This window comes from Lampris incognitus, chromosome 8, assembly GCF_029633865.1.
Source record: "Lampris incognitus isolate fLamInc1 chromosome 8, fLamInc1.hap2, whole genome shotgun sequence".
NCBI lineage: Eukaryota > Metazoa > Chordata > Actinopteri > Lampriformes > Lampridae > Lampris > Lampris incognitus.
The window spans coordinates 32,803,570-32,826,363 of record NC_079218.1 but is presented as its reverse complement, the minus strand read 5'-3'; the positions used below and the strand labels follow the sequence as shown (position 1 = coordinate 32,826,363).

At 44.1% G+C, this 22,794-nt stretch overlaps 1 protein-coding gene across 1 annotated transcript in view; it reads right to left on the bottom strand.

Annotated features, from left to right (window-relative positions):
* The window catches only part of rad50 (RAD50 homolog, double strand break repair protein), a 102,347-nt gene that overhangs the window by 68,946 nt on the left and 10,607 nt on the right, over positions 1-22,794 (bottom strand). Inside the window, exons 6-11 of the mRNA XM_056284937.1 lie at positions 22,481-22,685; positions 20,628-20,756; positions 19,635-19,800; positions 14,483-14,541; positions 6,863-6,997; positions 2,982-3,188 (exon numbers count right to left, since the gene is read on the bottom strand). Of these exons, the coding sequence (XP_056140912.1) occupies positions 2,982-3,188; positions 6,863-6,997; positions 14,483-14,541; positions 19,635-19,800; positions 20,628-20,756; positions 22,481-22,685 (901 nt within the window). The remainder of the gene's footprint in view (positions 1-2,981; positions 3,189-6,862; positions 6,998-14,482; positions 14,542-19,634; positions 19,801-20,627; positions 20,757-22,480; positions 22,686-22,794) is intronic.

The following is a 22,794-nucleotide window of genomic DNA, read 5'->3' as shown; positions in this document are numbered from 1 at the left end:
CCAATGTCTGTGTTCTTTTGCCCATCTTAATCTTTTTCTTTTATTGGTCAGTCTCAGATATGGCTTTTTCTTTGCCACTCTGCCCTGAAGCCCAGAATCCCGCAGCCGCCTCTTCACTGTAGATGTTGACACTGGTGTTTTGCGGGTACTATTTAATGAAGATGCCAGTTGGGGACCTGTGAGGCGTCTGTTTCTCAAACTAGAGACTCTAATGTACTTATCTTCTTGCTCAGTTGTGCAACGCGGCCTCCCACTTCTTTTTCTACTCTGGTTAGAGCCTGTTTGTGCTGTCCTCTGAAGGGAGTAGTACACACCGGTGTAGGAAATCTTCAATTTCTTAGCAATTTCTCGCATGGAATAGCCTTCATGTCTAAGAACAAGAATAGACTGTCGAGTTTCAGATGAAAGTTCTCTTTTTCTGGCCATTTTGAGCGTTTAATTGACCCCACAAATGTGATGCTCCAGAAACTCAATCTGCTCAAAGGAAGGTCAGTTTTGTAGCTTCTGTAACGAGCTAAACTGTTTTCAGATGTGTGAACATGATTGCACAAGGGTTTTCTAATCATCAATTAGCCTTCTGAGCCAATGAGCAAACACATTGTACCATTAGAACACTGGAGTGATAGTTGCTTGAACTGGGCCTCTATACACCTATGTAGATATTGCACCAAAAACCAGACATTTGCAGCTAGAATAGTCATTTACCACATTAGCAATGTATAGAGTGTATTTCTTTAAAGTTAAGACTAGTTTAAAGTTATCTTCATTGAACAGTACAGTGCTTTTCCTTCAAAAATATGGACATTTCAATGTGATCCCAAACTTTTGAACGGTAGTGTATGTGTGTGTGTGTGTGTGTGTGTGTGTGTGTGTGTGTTAGGGGTGAGGGAAAAGAATCGAGTATGCCCCGAGTATGATTGGAACCGCGCTGAGAGCACCTCCTCTCGGTGGCCTCGGTCCACTTGTTTTGGTCTGCATCCAAGTGCAATTCCTGTGTTCTCATATGCCCAAACGAATTGATCTTTGGGGAGAAATGCTCAAGGGTTCATTTCAACCACCCCAAACAAGCTAGGTGTGAAAGCAACCTCAGTATGGTGTTACCACGAGCCGCCAGAACAGCGTCAATGCTCCTTGTCATAGATTCTACAAGTCTCTGAAATCTACTGGAGGGATGGAACACAATTGGGGCTGAGTTCAATTAATTATTTTCCCGATTTGAACTTCATCATAATGATCTGATTATTGATTCCTGAATCGATCTTTTTTCTCTCCCCCTGTTGAAGACCATCCATCCATTATCTTAACCGCTTATCCTGCTCTCAGGGTCACCGGGATGCTGGAGCCTATTCCAGCAGCCATTGGGCGGCAGGCGGAGAGACACCTGGACAGACTGCCAGGCCGTCACAGGGCTGACACACACACACACACACACACACACACACACACACACACACACACACACACACACACACACACACACTCATACCTAGGGACAATTTAGTATGGCCAATTCACCTGACCTACATGTCTTTGGACTGCGGGCAGAAACTGGACCCCCCGGAGGAAACCCACGCAGACACGGGGAGAACATGCAAACTCCACACAGAGGATGACCCGAGATGACCCACCAAGGTTGGACTACCCCGGGGGTTGAACCCGGGCCCTACTTGCTGTGAGGCGACCACACTAACCACTGCGCCACCGTGCCGCCCCCTGTTGAAGTGTGAAACGGAATTTACAGACCTATGGAAATAACAGACCGGAAAGTTCTTCGGCGTCAATTCTTTTTTCTTTTTCTAAATTTATTTCTGATTTTCCCCTTTTTCTCCCAATTTAGTGGCCAATCGATCCCTATTTTTATTCAAACACCCACCCTCGTACTGCATGCGTTCGCCAGCTGCATCTCTCCAGCCGGCAGTCTCGAAGGAGACGCCTCGCCACTTTCGTGACAAGGCGACTCCAGGCCAAACCACTGCTTTTTTCCGACACACACAGAGACGCATTCATGTGACGAACACAAGCCGACTCCGCCCCCCTCCCGAAGACAGCGTTGCCAATTATTGCTGCTTCACCGAGTCCGGCCACAGTCGGATCTATCCAGACCGGGGTGCGAACCCCGGTCCCCAGTGGGCAACAGCATCGACATAAAGCCGATGCTTAGACCGCTACACCACCATGGACCCCTTTGGCATCAATTCTTAATGTAAACATTAATATTTTTAATAATGAACTAGGTTAGAGGGTTCCTTGAACAATTTACGGTATTAACTCTCTTATAATCTCTTTCATATCCAAGTAAAATTGGTATTGTAACTGAAATATCCCTAAACGAATTGATATTGAATCGAATTGATTTGGGACCTTGTGAATTGGAATTGAATGATACCCAGCTCTAAACACCATTCTTCCAAAAGATGTTTTGATGTTTGCCAAAAGGTGTTTTGATGGTGGTGGTGGAGAGCGCTGTCTAACATGTCAGTCCAAAATCTCCCATAGATGTTCAACTGGGTTGACATCTGGTGACTGCGAAGGCCATAGCATATGATTTACATCATTTTCATACTTATCAAACCATTCAGTGACCCCTCGTGCACTGTGAATTGGAGCACTGTCATCCTGGAAGAGACCATTCCCATAAGGATAGAAATGTTTCATCATTGGATAAATGTGATAACTCAGAATAACTTTGTAATGATTTGCAGTGACCCTTCCCTCTAAGGGGACAAGTGGGTACAAACCATGCCAGGACAATGCCCCCCACAGCATAACAGAGCCGCCAGACCCCCTCACTGTAGCGGTCAAGTCTGTATACTCACTACTCTACCAAAGTGAGTCCTATTATTACCTTGTCTATGTTAAGTGTGTGCATATGTGTGTGTGTGTGTGTGTGTGTGTGTGTGTGTGTGTGTGTGTGTGTGTGTGTGTGTGTGTGTGTGTGTGTGTGTGTGTGTTTGTGTGTGTGTGTCTGTTAACAGGCTCACCGCCTTAACCAGCTCATTCCCCAGCTCCTGGAGCCTGCTAGAAGACCCCTCCAGCCTCTCTAGCTCAGCCCTGATGTTCCGCAATTCCTGCTGTTTCTTCTCCTGCAGATCTCTCTTCAGCTCCACTGTTCTCTCCAGGCCAGCCTTCTTATCTCTCATCTCATCAATAGACTGTTGCTTCTGGTGCTCCTTTTCCTGCAGGTCTGCCTAAATGGACAGATATAACACGAGTAGTATTAATAGCAGCACAAACTGTAGTAGTAATAGTGGCAGTTGCAATATTTATCCATTTGTTTGTTGAAAGGGGCAGTTGGGTTTTCGGAATTATTATATCCGCCAGGTGGTAGCCTGGAAGGGATTATATTTGGTCGCGTGTGCATGTGTTTTTCCACAGCTAATCTCACAAACTACAGGACCTATCAGCCTAAAAATTGTTTTGCACAGTTAGGAGTGTACGATGAAGAACCTCTCGTGGTTATGGTGATTCAAAATCTTTAAAAAACGTTTGTTCTCGTTATCACCGCTCCCTCTCTCCGAGCTAGCTCCATAGTCTCCAATGTTAAAACTCCACTATAAAAATACAATTTCCAGAGAAGGATTAATCACATTCACCACTGGAAATCATCTCAGTAGCTACAATAAAACATTTCCAATGGATGAGCTATGTTTTCTTACCATTGCAAAAACATTATGTATTTGGGTATGAGTCTTGAAAGTAAACGAGAAGCCGATCATATTTCGCAAACCAGCAAATCATTACCTGCTGATCTAAGCACAGTAGAACTGGAAGAACGCTGGATGAACAGAAAATAATTTACTTTATTCACCTCATCGCAACATGGAAGTGCCTTAGTCTCTAATGTTAAAACTCCGCTATAAAAATACAATTTCAAGAGTAGAATTAATCAGTTACAGCTGGACATCATCTCAGTAGAGACGATAAAAGAGCTCCTGTGACTGAGCTGTTTTGTTACTTTTGTTTTATGAATGAAAGTCAATCAGTAGGGCAGCCATTTGCCTTGATTCATTTTATATCATGAAAATTGCGATGGTTAAACACATTTAATTAAATTAATTATTAATAACTGGTTAATTCTTTTAATATGGGCTTTGAAATTATGATAGCCTGAAATGTCATTTCATGTCAGACTTGGTTGCTTTCGTGTGAGGGCGTGTAGGAGGCTATGCATCCACAGACTGACAGGCAAAACGTTTTTATTAGGCATTTGCATAGCTCCCATTTAATCGACTTGGGCGTTGCACAAAAGTCTTATAATGGCAGGAAAAACACTGGTTTTTCTGTCCATGTGTGTGTGTGTATTTCCCTTCTCCCGGTAGGCAAAAAAGGGCTGGTTTGTCACGAAGTTCAAAATTGGAGAAGGTGGGATACATAAACCTGGCAGAGATTTGCACTCTACTGAGTGCACTCCTCTAGTTGTGTGTCTTTTTACATAGAGCCAGACAAACTGTCTTCTTCGATGGCAGAAGACAATGCATGTCTGTCTTCTTCTACGTTGGATATGTGTATTACAGAAACATAATTCAAAACAATATAATTTTTAGGATTCTGTATGTACTTGTGAAAATGCTGATTAGGAAAAATTGTTAATGCTAATGAGTAAAAAGTATTAATGGTTGGCTTCGGATGAAGTGTATTTCCCTTCTTTTGAGAGAAGCTGCTAATGATCCTGGTAGACATCAAACAATTGAGCTAAGCGAGGCTAAACTCACGATTTAAGGTACCTACAAACTGTACACCCAGACATAAAAAAGTATTCACAACATTATCTGACTCTATGTAAGAAGAAGGACACATACCAAAAATCCCAGGAACCGAACTATCCATACATTTCCAGCTATCCATACATATAGGGTGACTGTACTTTTGCCGTAAGGGCCCCATCCCTCTGGAACCCCCCGCTAGAGCAGCTGAGTCTGTAAACAGCTTTAAAAAAACTTGACAAAACGCATCTCTACCAACTTGCCTTCCCTGTAATGGGGCTGTAATTTAAAATGTTCTGTATATAACTGTATGTGTATGTTGTTTATTTTTTCTGCATCTGTAGCTTGTGCAGCACTTTGTGACTTTGTTTTACAAAGGTGCTACATAAATAAATAAAACTATCCATCCATCCATTATCCAAGCCGCTTATCCCAATTAGGGTCGTGGGATGCTGGAGCCTATCCCAGCAGTCATTGGGCGGCAGGTGGGGAGACACCCTGGACAGGCTGCCAGTCCATCACAGGGTCGACACATACACACACATTCACACCTTGGGACAATTAAGTATGGCCGATTCACCTGACCTACAGGTCTTTGGACTGTGGGAGGAAACCGGAGCACCCAGAGGAAACCCACGCAGACACGGGGAGAACATGCAAACTCCACACAGAGGGTGACCTGGGATGACCCCCAAGATTGGACTACCCCAAAAGTTATTTATGAAATTATCTAAAAGTTATAATAGTTGTACTGGATATATTTATTTAACTTAATACTTTAAAGATATAATAGTGGTAATGGTACAAGTAGTAAAAATAGTTATAATAGTGGCACAAGTAATATAAGAAAAGGAAGAAAGAGGCCTTTTTAAACACAAACTGTCACTTAAGACAAATCCTTGGCTTGCCTCTCATCACAAGACTGCTGCTGAAACTTTTTTTTTTTATACATTTATTTCTGATTTTTCCCTTTTTTCTCCCAATTTAGTGGCCAATTGCTCCCTTTTCTAGTTCAAACACCCACCCTCGTACTGTATGTGTTCGCCAACTGCATCTCTCCGGCCAGCAGTCTCAAGGGAAACACCTCGCCACTTCCGTGACAAGTCTGTGAATGTCAGACTAGCTTGGTCTAGTCAGAAAGGCACGAACTGAGGAAGCCTCTTGGATGAGAGGCGAAACGTCTTCATGGATATATACCAGTCCAGTTGCACTTGATTCAACTCCTTTGGATTCCGTGACAAGGCAAATCCAGGCTGAACCACTGCTTTTTCCGACACACAGAGATGCATTCGTGTGACGAACACAAGCAGACTCCGCCCCCCTCCCGAAGACAGTGTTGCCAATTATTGCCGCTTCATTGAATCCGGCCATAGTCGGATCTGTCGAGACCGAGGCGCGAACCCCGGTCCCCAGTGGGTAACTGCATCGACACAAAGCTGATGCTTAGACCGCTACACCACCGCGGACCCCCAAAACTAATTCTTGTTAAATTTGAAAACTGCAAAATAACAATCAAATATTTCCAGATCTTTGACAGATAAACACATCTGAAAAGCTACATATGCATCTAAACTAAAGTTCTGCGCAGACCTGAAATTTAGGCCCTTGCCAAGTCATATCAGTGACATTCTGACTAGGGATGGGCATTTCAAGCTAAAATACTATTTGATAATCACTGGTAACTATTCGACCATTCTTCAAAGATGCCCCCCCTCACGGCCGCACACATGCACACGCATGCGCATGCACACACACACACACACACACACACACACACACACACACACAATGAGAGAGAGAGAGAGAACCATTCACAATTTTCGCGACTGTGTTTTTGCACTTTTTAACTTTGTTTTTTTATTTTGATATCATGTTCTTTAGTGATGTAACGCTTGTCTGAATGAGCTAGAATCCACAACAGAATCTAATTAAACTGTTAAACCCCCAAACCCTATAAAACACAGGGTATAATGAACTGAATATTTTTTAAGATGATAGTCGCATAAACTTTTTGATTTCTTATAATTCAATGAGTATTAGAAAATTATGACCCATCCCTAATTCTGATACTACCTGAACCCAGAACTGAGCCCGACAGTCTCCTTTCCCTCATCAGTGTCCATAAATGTATTGGCTATTTCTTGTTCATCATCTCTTACCATCATTTGATTGGTTGTCTCTTTCTCCTGGTCCAGCCTCTCTGTGACCTGGCGATGAAAGCTCTGTAGCTGTAGCCGAGTAAATGGTGTCCGGTCATAACCCTCCAACTCCAAATAAGATGACAGGGAGCGCACCTGAGGGACAGTCAGAAAGACAGGGGCGGGGGGGGGGGGGAGGAAGATATATGTCCACATGGCAAGAAAGAAAGGAGAGAGGTTTTAATACTTTAATAAAATTATTACAAAACGTTACAAAACAATAATAAACAGGATAGAAACTAACAGTCAGTAACACAAGATTCACAGAATCCAAATCATTTCAATCCAAATCATCATCATCCATAATACAGCAAAGCACATTTTTTAACACCACACACTGCAAAAACTTTCCAGATTTTTCCTTCTGTAATAATAGAAATCTACTTTTAAACGAGCTTTTAACATTTTTACAAACACAAAAAAGCATAATCCCCTGCTTTCTCCACTCCGTTTCTTCTGTTCAGATACACAGCCATCTTTGCCCCCCCCGAATGAAATTAAAAATCTGGCATGTCTTTGTTTTTCCATCCATTATCCGAACCGCTTATCCTGCTCTCAGGGTCACGGGGATGCTATAGCCTATCCCAGTAGTCAACAGGCGGCAGGCAGGGAGACACCCTGCACAGGCCGCCACGTCATCACAGGAGTCACGTCATTTTTCTTTTTTTAAACCCCCCCCCCCCCCCACTTTTCTCCCCAATTGTAGCCGGCCAATTACCCCACTCTTCCAAGCCATCCCGGTCTCTGCTCCACCCCCTCTGCCGATCTGGGGAGGGCTGCAGACTACCACATGCCTCATCCTATACATGTGGAGTCGCCAGCTGCTTCTTTTCACCTGACAGTGAAGAGTTTCGCCAGGGGGATGTAGCACATGGGAGGATTATGCTATTCCCCCCAGTTCTCCCTCCCCCTGAACAGGTGCCCTGACAGACCAGAGGAGGCGCTAGTGCAGCGACCAGGAGACATACCCACATCTGGCTTCCAACCCGCAGACATGGCTAATTGTGTCTGTAGGGATGCCCCACCAAGCCGGAGGTAACACGGGGATTCGAACCGGCGATCCCCATGTTGGTAGGCAACGGAATAGATCACCATGCCACCTGGCTGCCCTTGTCTTTGTTTTTCTAAGAGTATCTGTAGCCCAGAATGAACATGGGTTTAGAAAGTTGTGTTTTCATTTGTGATAGAAAATCAGCATTGCTAAGCAGAGAGTCATTAAATCTCCATCTGCATGCTTTGGGACAATCAATTAACAGTGTTAATGTGCATGACATGGGGGAATGATCAGAGATTAAGATAGGGAGCATGTTAATATATCGGGTATATTATTTATAAGAGAAGGGCTGACAAATATATAATCAATCCTGGACTGTGTCATTACAAATGAGCCAGAGATCTACTAAGTTCAAGTCAACCAGGAAGGATCTTAGAGCCAAGGATGAGGGAGCAGTGCGTTAAGTGCACGTGTAGATCTGCCAAGCTCTGGGGAGACTGGTATTGTAATTGCCAGAAACAATGCATTGAGGGTCTCGATAACTTAACAGAGTCATGGCCGCTCTGATGGCAGAGCGGAATAAACCACCGCTCTTGCAATCCGCTTGTCATGTGGCTGGGAGGTTTGTATCCCAGACTTGCCGTAACCGGTCACGGCCAGAGCGTCCACGGGGTAAGGCATTCATTAGGCCACCCTTACCCGAGGGATAGTGGGTGTAGATCGGTGTAGTGTTCGGGGACTCGTCGTTCTCCAGCGACCCCTCTGGCCCATCCGGGTGCCTGCAGCCAAGCAACCGAAAGCATTCTCCCTACGTCTCCTTCGCGGCCTGAAGGTAATGCAATCCATGCGAGGCTTCAGTGTGTAAAATAGCGAGAGCAGTCGACACGAGTTTGAAGGAAGCTGGTGTTGCGACTATCTCCTTCCTGTGGAAACGTGAGCCAGGGGAGTTATTCGACAAGAGTTCCAGCCATATGCCATTGGGTTAATCGAGTGGGATACGGGGAAAAACTAGAAATAAATTTATATATATATATAAAAAAAAAAAAACTTAACAGAGTCGCACTAATGGAGGGCACAAAGTTTTTATCGAAAACATTTATGTCCCTATGACATAAACTGTCAGATAACCCATACAGCAGAACGTCATTAACTTCAATCAGCTTAGATAAGCAATGTGAGGAATAATCAGCCCTAAAGAGTGAACAATAACAACATCAGTCCAAGTCCCATCACTGTTGATGGGACTGTGACTACCTGCTAACTTAGCAGGTAGTCACAGTCAGTGAAAAATCAAGACCCTATTCGAATCCCCGTGTTACCTCCGGTTTGGTTGGGCGTCCCTACAGACACAATTGGCCGTGTCTGCGGGTGGGAAGCTAGATGTGGGTATGTGTCCTGGTCGCTGCACTAGCGCCTCCTCTGATCGGTCAGAGCGCCTGTTCAGGAGGGAGGGGGGAACTGGGGGGAATAGCGTGATCTTCCCACGTGCTACATCCCCCTGGCAAAACTCCTCACTGTCAGGTGAAAAGAAGCAGCTGGCGACTCCACATGTATCAGAGGAGGCATGTGGTGGTCTGCAGCCCTCCCTGGCATGGCAGAGGGGGTGGAGCAGCGACCGGGACGGCTTGGAAGAGTGGGTTATTTGGCTAAGTACAATTTGGGAGAAAAATGGGGGGGGGGGGTCAAGGCACTAGAGTGTACAGCATAATGTCCGAAGATCATTTAGTTGTGGGCAACTTTTTAACTCACAGTGGCAGTGATGAGGTGTCCATCTTATCGCCGTTGTCCAGCTCCCGGAGCAAAGCAGCCATTTCTTAGTTTTGTAGGGCTGGTGGAGGTTGAAAGGTGTTTTGAAGAAACTTGTCGGCTTTGTGTGGCATCCTAAAGTTGATGGTATGCCCACGATAGGTGATTTTCAGCTGTGCCAGGTAAAGCAGGAATGGCTGGAGCCCAAGGGAAATCATCCTCCTGTGGACCGGAGCAAACTCCTTCCGTTTGCTCATCGTTTCTCTGCTGTAATCCAGGAAGAACAGTAAGGTTTGCTTGTTATACTTAACGGGCCAAGCTCTAGCTCCCTTCAAAATGGCTTGACGGTCAGAGTAGTCCAGCAGTTTGAAGATCAGCGTGCGAGGCCAGTTGGCATCTGTGCTAACTCTGCTGTTAAGTCTATGGGCTCTATGTGGATAATCCATTCCCCAATGAAGGTATCCACTTCACCAAGTTTTTGCTCAGAAAACCAATGGCGTCGACACTTCCTCGCCTTCCTTCAGCCTGACCAGTCTCACGTCGGACCTCCGGCTATGGTCCTCCATCTGAGTGATCTTTGAGGTGAGTTCCTCCACTTGATGCTGAAGATCATTCGCTTGTTGCTTGCTAGCTTTCATTGTAGCATGTCAAACCTTGCTGTGATGCTCCGGATAGCTTTGTGAGAGGACTCGAGGTCTTTGGCCAGTTCACAAATTATCATTGATATGTTGAATTTGGCGCATTAGTTCTGTTAACTGTGGGATGAGGACACTGTTGATCACTTCTTTCACAGCCGACTGGATTAAAATGTTGAGATCACTCTCCTGTTCTAGCAACGCGGTTTTAACAGCTTTAGCAATGGCTTTGTCCAGCTCTTCCTTTGGCATCGTAACCATGGCTTTTTTCTTTAACAGCGACACACTCTCACCTTTCGTTTACCCCCAGGCTTTCCTTGAGACATTATGCTGCGATGTGTTATCAATGTTGGTCAAAAGAGTAACTGAAAAAAGGAGTTTAGCAGTTGTTGCAGACGAACTACTGAGCTACGTGTGCATCGCAGTCGAGTGCCACCCAGAGGTCGTTCCGAGTGTACTGTTGACAAAGTTGTCTTATTTGGACTTTTATAATATCCCACCACTGCTGTACAAACACAAAATCAGATTTTACACTTTGATGGTTTTTAAAAAAACCGACGAAAGCTTCCTTGAAATTTTTATCCTCTAGTAAAGCTGTGTTAAAATGCCAGTAAGCGCTATTGGGTTTTATGCATTTCACAAAGACAGAAACCGTTACAAGTGAGTGATCAGAAAAACAAACAGGGCTGATAACACAACTTTTGAATACATTAAAATTATGTTTAAAACAATAAAATCGATCAAGCCTGGCCATAGATGGTACGTTATCCTTAACATGTTTTCCATGTGTATTGTCTCTGTTTATCATGAACAAGGCTCAGCGTTTTCGGTTTTTATTTTTCAAAGCCATCCAGCATGCCGAATTTCGCCACATAACCTCACACAAACAGGAATAACTTTTGGATCCGTGGAAAGTAAAACCCAGGTGAAAATCAGTTTAAACCGATCTGCTCCTTTTAAAAAATCTGGGTATTTTTTGGTGAAAATCGGTAAAAACCGAAAACGCTGAGCCTTGATTATGAAATCTTCTCCACACATCACATAATTCATGAGCCTCAATAAGATGAAACAGATGACTGTGAGGCAGCATGAGGCTCTGCATGGTTCCTGTCTAACCTGCTGTCCTTGGTACAGTTAAAATATCCACCAATAAATAAATATTCTTCACTGTTACATTTCTCAATAACTTCATTAAAACATCTAGAAAGACTAATCTCTCCACTCCCACAACTGGAGCATAAATATTAATAAGCATCATTTTGAAAATTTCATATACTGCTCTTACTTTTAACAGACGGTCTTTAATAATTTCTTCAGACTCAAGAGACTCAGGAATAAAATTCCTGGAAAAAAAAAATTCCAACCCCAAAACTGTTACTGGTTTTGTGACTTAAAAAGGTTTCACTAGTCCATTATTTTCTCCAGTAAGCCTCATTCAGCAGCACTGCGTGTCTCTTGTACAAAAATCACATCCAATTTTAAAAGCACACAGCTTGAAAAGAGAGGCCCTTTTTTTCATCAGTCCTTGTTCCATTTACATTTAAGCTGCCTATTCTTATGCACCCCATAATACAGGAAAAAAAAGTTGTAAAACAAAACAAATGAACAAAGAAAGAATAAACTGAAAAACCTTATTCATCATCCTGCAACTGTTTTTTGACCTTTTGAGCTATTTTTTTTAAAGTGATAAGTCTCTTGTTGAGTGAAAGCTTTCTCCCCCAAACCGCCGGGACTTCTCAGAAAAGTCTTCACTGGGGATTGCTGGTTCGAATCCCTGTGTTACCTCCGGCTTGGTTGGGCATCCCTACAGACACAATTAGCCATGTCTGCGGGTGAGAAGCCAGATGTGGGTATGTGTCCTGGTCGCTGCACTAGCGCCTCCTCTGGTCTGTCGGGGCACCTGTTCAGGGGGGAGGAGGAACTGGGGGGAATAGCATGATTCTCCCATGCGCTACATCCCCCTGGCGAAACACCTCACTGTCAGGTGAAAAGAAGCAGCTGATGACTCCACATGTATCGGAGGAAGCATGTGGTAGTCTGCAGCCCTCCCCAGACATGCAGAGGGGGTGGTGCAGCGACCGGGACGGCTTGGAAGAGTGGTGTGATTGGATGGGTACAATTGGGCAGAAAAAGGGGAAAGAAAAAACATTTTTTTTAAAAAAAGTCTTCACCGTATCAAAGAAGAGTTGTAAATCAGGGAACACTTTCTCAACTTTTACATTTCTGGCTCGCTCGGTATCCTGAAGGAACTTCTTAGTACTCACTAAAGAGTATCCATTCTTTTTGTGAGTCCATGTCTGTGAGGAAGCTAGAGACTCCACATCACTCTCCTCATCACCTTCGCTTTCAACTGACTGCAGACAGCTACTCTGATGAGAAACCTTTATGACTTTACTAGAAGACTGAAACACATCATCAGGTTTCGAAACACATCATCAGGTTTCCTCTTCTTATCCTTGTCATTAGAAGAGTCTTTATCAACATCTCACGTTCCTCCTCCAGAGAACATTCTGCTTCCTTTGTTTCAGTCTGAGTCCACTGCATCACAGTTAATACTATCAGTGTGACACTTTTCAATAACCTCTACAACAGCATCTTTATGTGTAGGACCTGGATCAGCAGCACCTGAACCAGCAGCCTGAAACTTAGCTTCACTGGTTTTTTCCCTGCTGTTTTTTCCTGTTTTGAGCTTGGTGCTGCAGTCCCAGTTTGCTCAGGGCTCTGTGCTGCAGTCTCACCACCACTTGACTCAGTAGTTGGTTTCTCTGGACAAGAACGGATGAGGGGACCCTCCATTCCACAGCTAAAACATTTCATTTTCTCCGACGATACATAAACAGTGTAGTCAAAACCATCTACTCTGAACTTCAACATCAAATTCAACTCCTCAGTATTGTTCGTCACAATCTTAAAGACCTGCCTTCTGAAGGAAACATGTTTTAAATGCAGAGATATAAAGCTCAGAGGAATCATTTTTATAGGGGACATTAATTGTCCGTGTCTCACAAGTTCTCTCCGCAACATTTCATTGCTAATGAATGGAGGGACTTTGGACAAAATTATCTTTTTGGCTGAATTAACCAACAGCACCACCTGAACAAAGGTGTCTTGGATCACCACACCTTGCTCAACAACCATGTTAACTTTATCAACACTATCCAGAAAAATAACGACTCCAGTATTCATTCTAGATGCAGACATTACACTGTCATAATCGACAATTTCACCAATCGCGAAAACACAACCTTCCACAGAGCAATTGAAAATCAGACAGAGTTTAACTCCATGCGTGTGAGCTTCTCCAACCCCACAAGTCTGCATGACTCAGCCAGGCCAGTCGAAACTGCTCCGGAATCAAAAACATCTCCATGACAACATATCCACCAAAACACAATTCCAAAAAAAGAACAACGAAAGATAAAGATAGAAAATGCGCTCATGCTGAAATGCACACTCACTCTCACCGTCTTCTGCTCCCAGCATGCACTCAGAGACGCAGAGAAAGAGCAAGAGAGAGAGCAGGAGAGAGAGAGAGAGTGAAAGATATATATGTACACATGACAATCCAAACTGCATGACAAAGTATGATGTCATACAATGAGTTTTAAAGATTGTATACTCTATATTAGTGCTGCACAATTTGGTGAAAAACTCATACTGCGATTATTGTGGACAATATTGCGATTGCGATATAATAAACAAATTTATGCATATACAAATAATGCAAAATTTGTCGTGTTGCCACCATATGTAGAGACTTTCATTTTACATGTTTTACACAGTATCTCTTTCTGCTCAGTATCGCTGAGCTTGAATCCAAAATGTCACCATATAACAGAGGTCGTGTTTTTTTTTTTTTGCCACCAGTTCATCAGCATTAACCTGCTCGTTGTCATCAGTATCCATTTTTTCCTTCTATATGGTCTGCACACAGCACACTGGATAGTCATGTGACCATAGACTGCACATGCTTCACTGCCTAAACAGAGACTGATTGGTCATCTCTTAACTATGGGCATAGATATGCACACTGCACACAGACGTTCACACGCACATTTTATTATTTAATTAAACTGCAGCTTTTTGCGGGTATATAATTGCACAGGCTGACATCGGGACTGCGATTAGATTAATCATGCAGCACTACTCTATACTACTACTGAACTGACTGATATCTATTACGCTTCACCCCCACCCATCTCTCACCTCAGCATCACGGTTCTTGGTATTCTCAATGTGGCGATCAGCCTCCAGCTGGAGACGACCTGGAGAGAAGAAGAAGGATTTTTAGAAACTCATTTCGCTGGAAAATATGTGCGTGTGTCTACAGGAGTGTGGACACACAAGTAAGTGCATTTTTGGCTGGACCGGCCGGCGGGCCAGCCCTACAAATACAAATGTCCCTGACTAACTGACTGAGTGATCACATTTGATACGATTGAGCGACTGGATCAGGTGACCAACAACGTCACTGAAGTTACACAATTGGCCAGCCAAGTGCCGAGAGGCATGAGGGACAGTGAACAGTTAAAGCACTCAAATAACAATCACTCTGACAAAACAATGACTGGCGAATTCACAAAAGGATTGTGCAGCTGTTGCGGCTGCTAAACCTGCACAAATAACACAAAAAAAAGAAGAAGTAATTCTCAAAGCACCCACAAAGGCCGAAATGCACCCCTAACTGCGCTGCCAAGCAAATAGCATCTCGGTGCTCCGGTGCTATTTGCACATATTTAAATTAGGTAATATACATATGTTGGGCAGCTGTCCAGAGTTCTCCACTGGGTGATGCTCTTGCCTTGTTTTGTTTTATTTATATCTGGCAAAACGTATTAAAGTCCTGTGCGGGACACCGTACTTTCAGACATATTGTATTATCTTGCAAGGTTCCGTACCTGTGATGACTGCCTGGTTCCGACGTCGAGGAAATATAAGTTTCTACTGCAGTAAGAGAACCTGGCTCCATTTCTCTCCCACAAGACACACCTACCCTTAACACAACGCAGACACTAATCTTAACCAGGGCATGCAGGAGAGATCCCTACAGACTAGAAGGGCGAAGAGAGAAAGAATTCTGGGTTACATTTTTAATATCTTCAACAAACACCACCTTCCTGAGAGGCCACTGCTCCTCATTCACCTTCTCCTACCTTTTTGGTGCTGGCAGGGCAGTGAGGCACTGCTAGCGATGGAAGAGGTATTGCTACAGGTAGACGCTGGGGAGGCAGGGGGCTCGTCTCGTTCTTCACCAGTTCTGGCTTGCTCTCCATTTTTATTTCCTGTGTCTTAGTGGTCTTGTCTATGTTTCTGAGGCTCTCTGGTGACCGCAGCTGGAACCTGCAGCTGTCGTTCATGTTCCAGACACACTCCAGTAGGACGCCGACCTTGGAAATTCAAGCACTGTCAGAAAAGGCCATCGCACCATCATGGTAGAGGGGGTTATTCCTCAAGCACACCTGTGTTCCTATAGTTATGTTAGGTATTGAGGACATGCCAGCGCTGGACTTTGGTTTCTTGTTCTTGGCTCTAGCCTTTTCCAACATCTTTTTACGTTGACTAAAAGGCACAACACCCAACCAGTAGAGGCTACTCTCTACCTGTGCACAGTTGTAGAGAGCACAACAATGCAGTGACACAGTGCGCTCCCCCTGCAACTCAGGGAAGGTCTGGGCACTGTGCTCCAGCTTGGAGGCCACTGTGCTCAGTGTGTCATCCACCCAAGTTGCCACTTTGTTGGGTTCTGTGGCTACAGTTGCTCTAATGCTGTTGGCGTACAACAGCAGTGTTTCCCAAACATAGATTTTACTTGGGCGGGCCGCCCAGCAACATTAATGGCCGCCAAAGTATATTTGGCGACCAATTTTAGCATTTTATTTTATTTTTATTTTTTCATTCCTCCGAAAGAATGACGCCATCCACGATCGATTAACTAGCGAACAATATCCCCTTGCTCTACCCCTCCCATACCTGTTCGCTCTGCTATCGTGAAAAGGGTCTACTGACAATTGCACATGCTGTGCAGAGAAACACAGAGAGAGATGTTCTCTGGTATTGCGTTGTTAGAAGAGGCAGACACAGATATTTTACAAGCATGGACAGGTAAAGCAACTTCTTTCTCCTTATTGTGTAATTGTTCTCTGAGCTTGGTAGTAGCTTTGAATTCTGTGAAAGAAAGCTGCAACTATGCTGCGTTCGTAGCTACAAGACTCAAAGAGTGTATTCAGCACACGTAACTTGACCACTGCGCAGCACGCAGCAAAGTATTGTGTCAAAATATTGTGTTAAAGGTCACACGTATTTGTTGTTTGTCACATGTAGACCATTTTTTTGATGGCAGGTAATGCCAGCCCTTTCCGCCAGCTACCACCACAAGTATATTTCAGACCTGTGGGAAACACTGAACAGGGTGATCTTCTCGTTGCTTAGGCCCAGGAAGGATACACAGGGGTGATGAGTTGAAGGATTCTTTGCATTTCTGTAGGGTTCAGATTCACTCCACTTCCACTGGTATAGCTCTCCTTTAGAGCTGACAGCCACCAGCTCTGAGAACAAGGCCCCAATGCTCACAAACGTAACACCATCCTCGTCAAGCCACCACTGGAGCTCTTCTCCTTGGGAGACTGGGCTCTGCACTGGGATGCTCTTCTTGTCCAAGCTGGGTTCTCCCTCTAGGCTGGTCGAGCCTCGCTCCATGTCAAACAAGGCCCCATCCAGCAACCACCGTTCACGTAACCCCAACACTGACTCACGCTCTAGCAACAGCTCTGAATCATATTCTCTGGAAGATCCTAGACGAAACCGTGAGGACCTTCTGAAAGAGGGGTAACCGAAATACCTCATGTCCTCAGAAAACAGCATCAGCATCAATAATCAGGAATCAGGAACAATTTATTGTCATTTACTGTTATTTATTGTCAATAATGACACTGGGATGGGCTGAGTGGATAACTGCATCCAACAGGGACATCAGGTCTCTCCAGGCAGGTCGCACATGCTGGCAGTGTCATCGCCATCATCTCCGTCTTCATCATCCCGACTCAGCAGATTGTTGACAGCCAACCTGATGTCAAGGTTGGTCCTCTGGAGCTCCTGAATGATCATCACACTTCTGGATAAGAAAAACTTCTTCCAGGTGAGAGCTGGATCTTATAGTGACTGCATGTTGGGAAAGATTCATCACCCAGATGGGAGCGCAGCCATTCTTTACGTCAGCAAGGACTTTAGCCACCAACGGGCTGTCGGAGAGCTGCAGGGAGTGGCTTCTGATGAGAGCTGTATAAGCTTTCCTTTTTGGGCCAGATCTAATCTGACACATGAAGTCCATTTCCTTTCCACTGGGGATGCTTATCTTGTGACCCATGTAGATAGCAGGGCCCACCTTATCATCCAGTTGACCTCCTTGTTCTATTTCCCCTACCTTCAACAGAGCTGTGTACCACCACCCCCTTTTTTTCCTCCCCAATTGTACCTAGCCAATCCCCCACTCTCTGAGCCACCTCAGTAGCTGCTCCACCCCCTCTGTCCCCCTCTGCCGGGGAGGGCTGCAGACTACCACATGCCTCGTCCGATACATGTGGAGTTCCCAGCCGCTTCTTTTCACCTGACAGTGAGGAGTTTCACCAGGGGGACATAGTGCATGGGAGGATTACGCTATTCCCCCCAATTCCCCCTCGAACAGGCATCCCAACCGACCAGAGGAGGTGCTAGTGTAGCGACCAGGACACATACCCACATCCAGCTTCCCACCCGCAGACACGGCCAATTGTGTCTGCAGGGATGCCTGGAGACAACACAGGGATTCAAACCGGTGATCCCCGTGAACATCACTTTTTGATTTAACTGAGACTGAAATCATTCGCAGACGCAGGTTGCCAGGTCTAACAATTCTTGCTATACTTGGTGACATCAAACCAGCCTACTGTGTTCTTGGTGTAAAGCCACCATTTATACTTTGCCAAATGGATAATTGCAATCAGACGCAAAACAAGGGCAAATTGCACCCAGCTGCAAAACATGTGGGCGTATTTGCGCTGTATATCATTTGTGCAATATCGTTTATGAAACGGAGCTTGAGACGGGGCAGATAGCGGTTGCAAGTGACGTGCAATTAATGGTGCTATCAGCGGGTACGATCCATTCTTTGTGAATTCGCTTGTCAATACAGAGTCTTAGAAAAACAAAAAACATCCACAGAAAGAAACAGATGAAAGAGGGGGAGTTAACAGATAATTAAAATAGGTATACTTACAATTAAATCAAGTTCTCTTTCAAATCAAACATCCCAAGATATGAGTGTAAAGTATTGTTCTGGAACGTAGCTTAACCGTGTCATGTGATATGCTACTTCGGTACATTTTAAAAAAAATATTACTGGGACCACTACAGAAAATTGCAGATAAACTTTTAATATCCAGGAATTCACAATATAGACTCTACTACTGACTATCCCTGTAACAAACTGGCCACAATTTCAAACACTGTCCATACACCAGGGGTTCTCAAACTTATTACTCAAAGGTCCACATCTTTTATTCAAGGTCAGAGGTCCAGAATGATTGGCGATAACAAAACAACATTTAATCAACTCACTTGTAACTTTTAAGCAACATTCAGGTTCAAGACAGTAAAATTAGTCAAAATACAATCGACCCTAGTGGGAGAAATGGCATTGTTTGCCTGCAGTAAGTTACTGGAAACTAAGCACATAAAGTGCGATTGCCAGCCGGAGACACTCAGCCCCCTCCCACCCACACACACACACACACACACACACACCCATATATATATATAAACGGAGCAGAGGTGAGCCAACTAAACCAGGTCAAGTGAGGATAAAGTTAACCAAGTTGATGACAACTTCACTCATTACGTTATTGTAAGTGCAATAAAAGCAAATTCTCCACTGTAACGTTAATGGGTGAACTCAGCAGCAAATACATACAAAGTAGGAAACATTACATTTCCTAACGTATTGTATTCATAACACATAACGGATGATCCGCTGTGGCGACCCCTAACGGGAGCAGCCGAAAGTAGTAGTAGTAGTAGATTGTATTCATAACACGTGTTATGGGCTGGGTCCGGATTGACTTGTCATTCAGTCCGGATGCAGACTGATGTCCAGACTGCCATGTATGGTCCAGCCATATATTTGGTTTTGACCTAGTCTTGTTACATGTGTAACAGTGTGTGTGTGTGTGTTTGTGTGTCTGTGTGTGTGTGTGTATGTGTGTGTGTGTGTGTGTGTGTGTGTGCGTGTGCATACATATGTTTGTCTGTATGCATGTGTGTGGAAGTGTGTCTGTGTGTGTCCTTGTCTGTATGTGTGCATGCATGCGTGCATCCTTATTCATACCTTGCTCTACCAGGAGATCGGATTTGAGCCGATTGAGTCTCTGACACTCACGGCTGGCACGGTCCAACTCCCTCTGGCTTTCAGTTAGCTTCCTCTCCTTTTCCTTTACAGTCCACTGGTGGTTCTGATACATCTCCTGGAGCTGCTCATCGGAACCCTGAAATACCTGATATACACACAGTACTGTGGATCAATAGATGGGGCAAGGACCACTAAGGAGACTGGAAGGGTGGCCCTGTGGTTTAGAAGAACAACCTTCAACCTAATCGCATTTCATCTTTGAGGCCTTGGCCGCCGTTTTATGTTTCCCACTTGAACCTTCTCCTGAGTGCCATCTTTGGGGTTGTTCCAGTTGGTGTACATTTAAATGCTCCTCAGACAAATCTGTTGGCCTACACCACTATATTAGCTAGGAGATTGATACTGTTCAAATGGAGGGAGGCTTCCCCTCTGACTTTTGTACATTGGAGTTGCAGAGGTTATGCAGTCATTGAAATTTGAAAAGATAGATAGCCCATGAGAGGCTCTATATCCAAATTTCACTTGACATGGAAGCCCTTTTTAGACTCTGTGGAGGAATTAGATGCTCAGTTGGTGGCTGGGGTTGAAGGGCTTGCAATCTAGTTCTCAACCTTTTGTCTTCTATGCTCCTTTTCTCTTTTGCTTTTTATTTACTGATTTTTTTAGTTAATTTTTTCCTTTTCTTTTGTTCATTTAATTTATGCTTATTACTTGTTTAATTGTTAGTTTTTGTTATGGCTTAATTTAATTCATGTTATTTCCGGTGGCATTCAAGGCGGGGTGAGAGTGTGGTGAGGTATGTGTATGGGTCTGTGGGGAGGGGTTGTAGTCGTGGGTGTTTTGAAAATTGAAAATAAACCTTGTTTAAAAATGTTTTTTACGTGTTGAATGTGAGTTTTTATAGTTATAACATTTTCTGCCATATTGCGCAGGAATAATGTCTTCATAGTCTACATCGCTCTCCATATGCACCTGTTCCATTGTTTGCTCCAGCTCACGGTTATCCTCCTCCATTTGTTTCTTCCTGCTGTCCAGAGCTTTGATATCATTGTCCAACCTCAGCACCTTACCAAGTTTGTCGTCAATGTCCATCTGTCGATTCTGAACAATGAAAGAAAATAAACACACAAAAGTCAGACTTGTACACAACACCATAGTTTTCATGATGCACACAGACAAAAACATTGACACACCAATCAGCAAAAATATTAAAACCATTGAGAGGTGAGTTCACGTGACCCTTCGACAGCAATGCCAGCTAGGGCTGTCACGATTATTAGATAATCGCCTGATCACGATTATTTGACCTGACCGCGATCATTTTGCATAATTGTTAGAATCGTTTCCATTCATTTGTATAAAAACAGCTGGATGAAACAGAAATGTCATATTTCCATCACTATTTCCACGTCGTTTTCCACCGTTTGTTGTTTGACTGATGCTCTTTTAATCATGTCATCTTGTTGCGCCCCTTCTGCAATGGTTTAATTGAACATGAGTAGTGAATTAGCACCAACAAACTGTGTATCTTGAGACGCTTATTCCCTAATATTCAACAGCTGCATTTCGATGAGCATCTATTCACATTAACATCATGGACATAGTTGCAAAGCCACTACGCCCACTACCACACCAACACTGTGGGCACATTTTGGTTTTAAGCCAAATGAAAAAGGAGAGCCCAATAACTTGGAGGAGGCGATTTGTCAGACTTGCGGCAAAAAGGTGGCGGCCACCTTCCTCAATCCAAGGTATAGGGGCAACATCGAGGATGCAGTGGTCATGGATGATACTAAGGACCAGCTTTTAAGGGAGATGATGGAGATGAGAGAGGAAGGAGGCAACAGTGACGGAGGTGGGGACTGTAACAGAGCTGTGGCAGAAGATGATGGATCTGCATCTACTGCACCCAAGAAGAAGAGGCTGTGTGACCTGTTGCAGAACAGAAGAACCCAAATTGCTAACCAGGCTGGTAACACAGCATTTCTTCCATAGAGCCAGAGCCCTCAAAAGAGAGAGTTTGGCCATTGCAGATATCAGTGGAGGTCATGTTACCTCCACAATCTTGTCACATGGCCATTTTTTGATGTCAGCTGACCTTTACAGCTAGCTTTACAACAATGTTATATTTTAACAGCCAGCTATAAAAGGGAAGCAGAAAGAATCCCTTTTCCCTTGTTTATGGCCTGTTAAAAAAAGTCTGGTTCACATAATCAACAGTGTTATTAAGTATTACCCTGTTCTATTGTAAGGGGGAGGGGGTTGCTGGACTGTTGGTGGTGCTGGCTGTTTGAACTTCAGACTGCTGAACAGATGCTGTTTTTCCTTGAGCTTCGCTATCGACATCCTTACGGGAAAAAAATATCTATTTTTTGTTCTGGCGACTAGCCGTTTTAAACCACACTTTTGTGTTTTAGGAGAGAGCGGCAGCAATATTGGTTTTCGAATGTCTATGCAGAATTGTAGATTGCAGTGTCACAGCTTGATGACGATCATCCTGTAACATCTTTTTTTGGGGGGGGGGGGATTTGACTTTTTTATGACAAAGACGACATCATTCGAGAGGTTTTCTTGATGTGTGCAATTATTGTTACTATTGGTATTAACATAGTTTTAATATTAAAATTCAAAAAAAATGTAAAAAGTGTAAGAAAAATTAAATGAAAATAAAACCATGCCGGAAGAGGTGGGGGAACGGTGATCCCCCGTGTCCCCCTCTCCCACTACACCTCTGCACACACAACACACACACACACACACACACACACACACACACACACACACACACGCACATACACACAGAAAACACACATTCCCTTACCCACCTCGAGTGGCTCGATCTGGCTCTCTATCTGCTGGACGCTGTCTTTGGAGGCAACCAGCTGAGACTCTTTGGTGGCCAGTAAGTCTTTGATCTGTTGAGACTTTTCCTTGATCTGACTCAGGTAGCGAAGCTCTACCTGACACTCTCTGACTGTGTGGCCCTGCTTCAGGCGCAGCTGCCGCATTGTCTCCAGGGCCTTGATATACCTATGAGAGGCAGATTAAGTGATGATAAAAGTAATCTCACTGTTCATTTTCTTAAGTAGCCCATGTCTAATTCCAGTACAACAGATCTTCATCTTAAAATGACTCACAT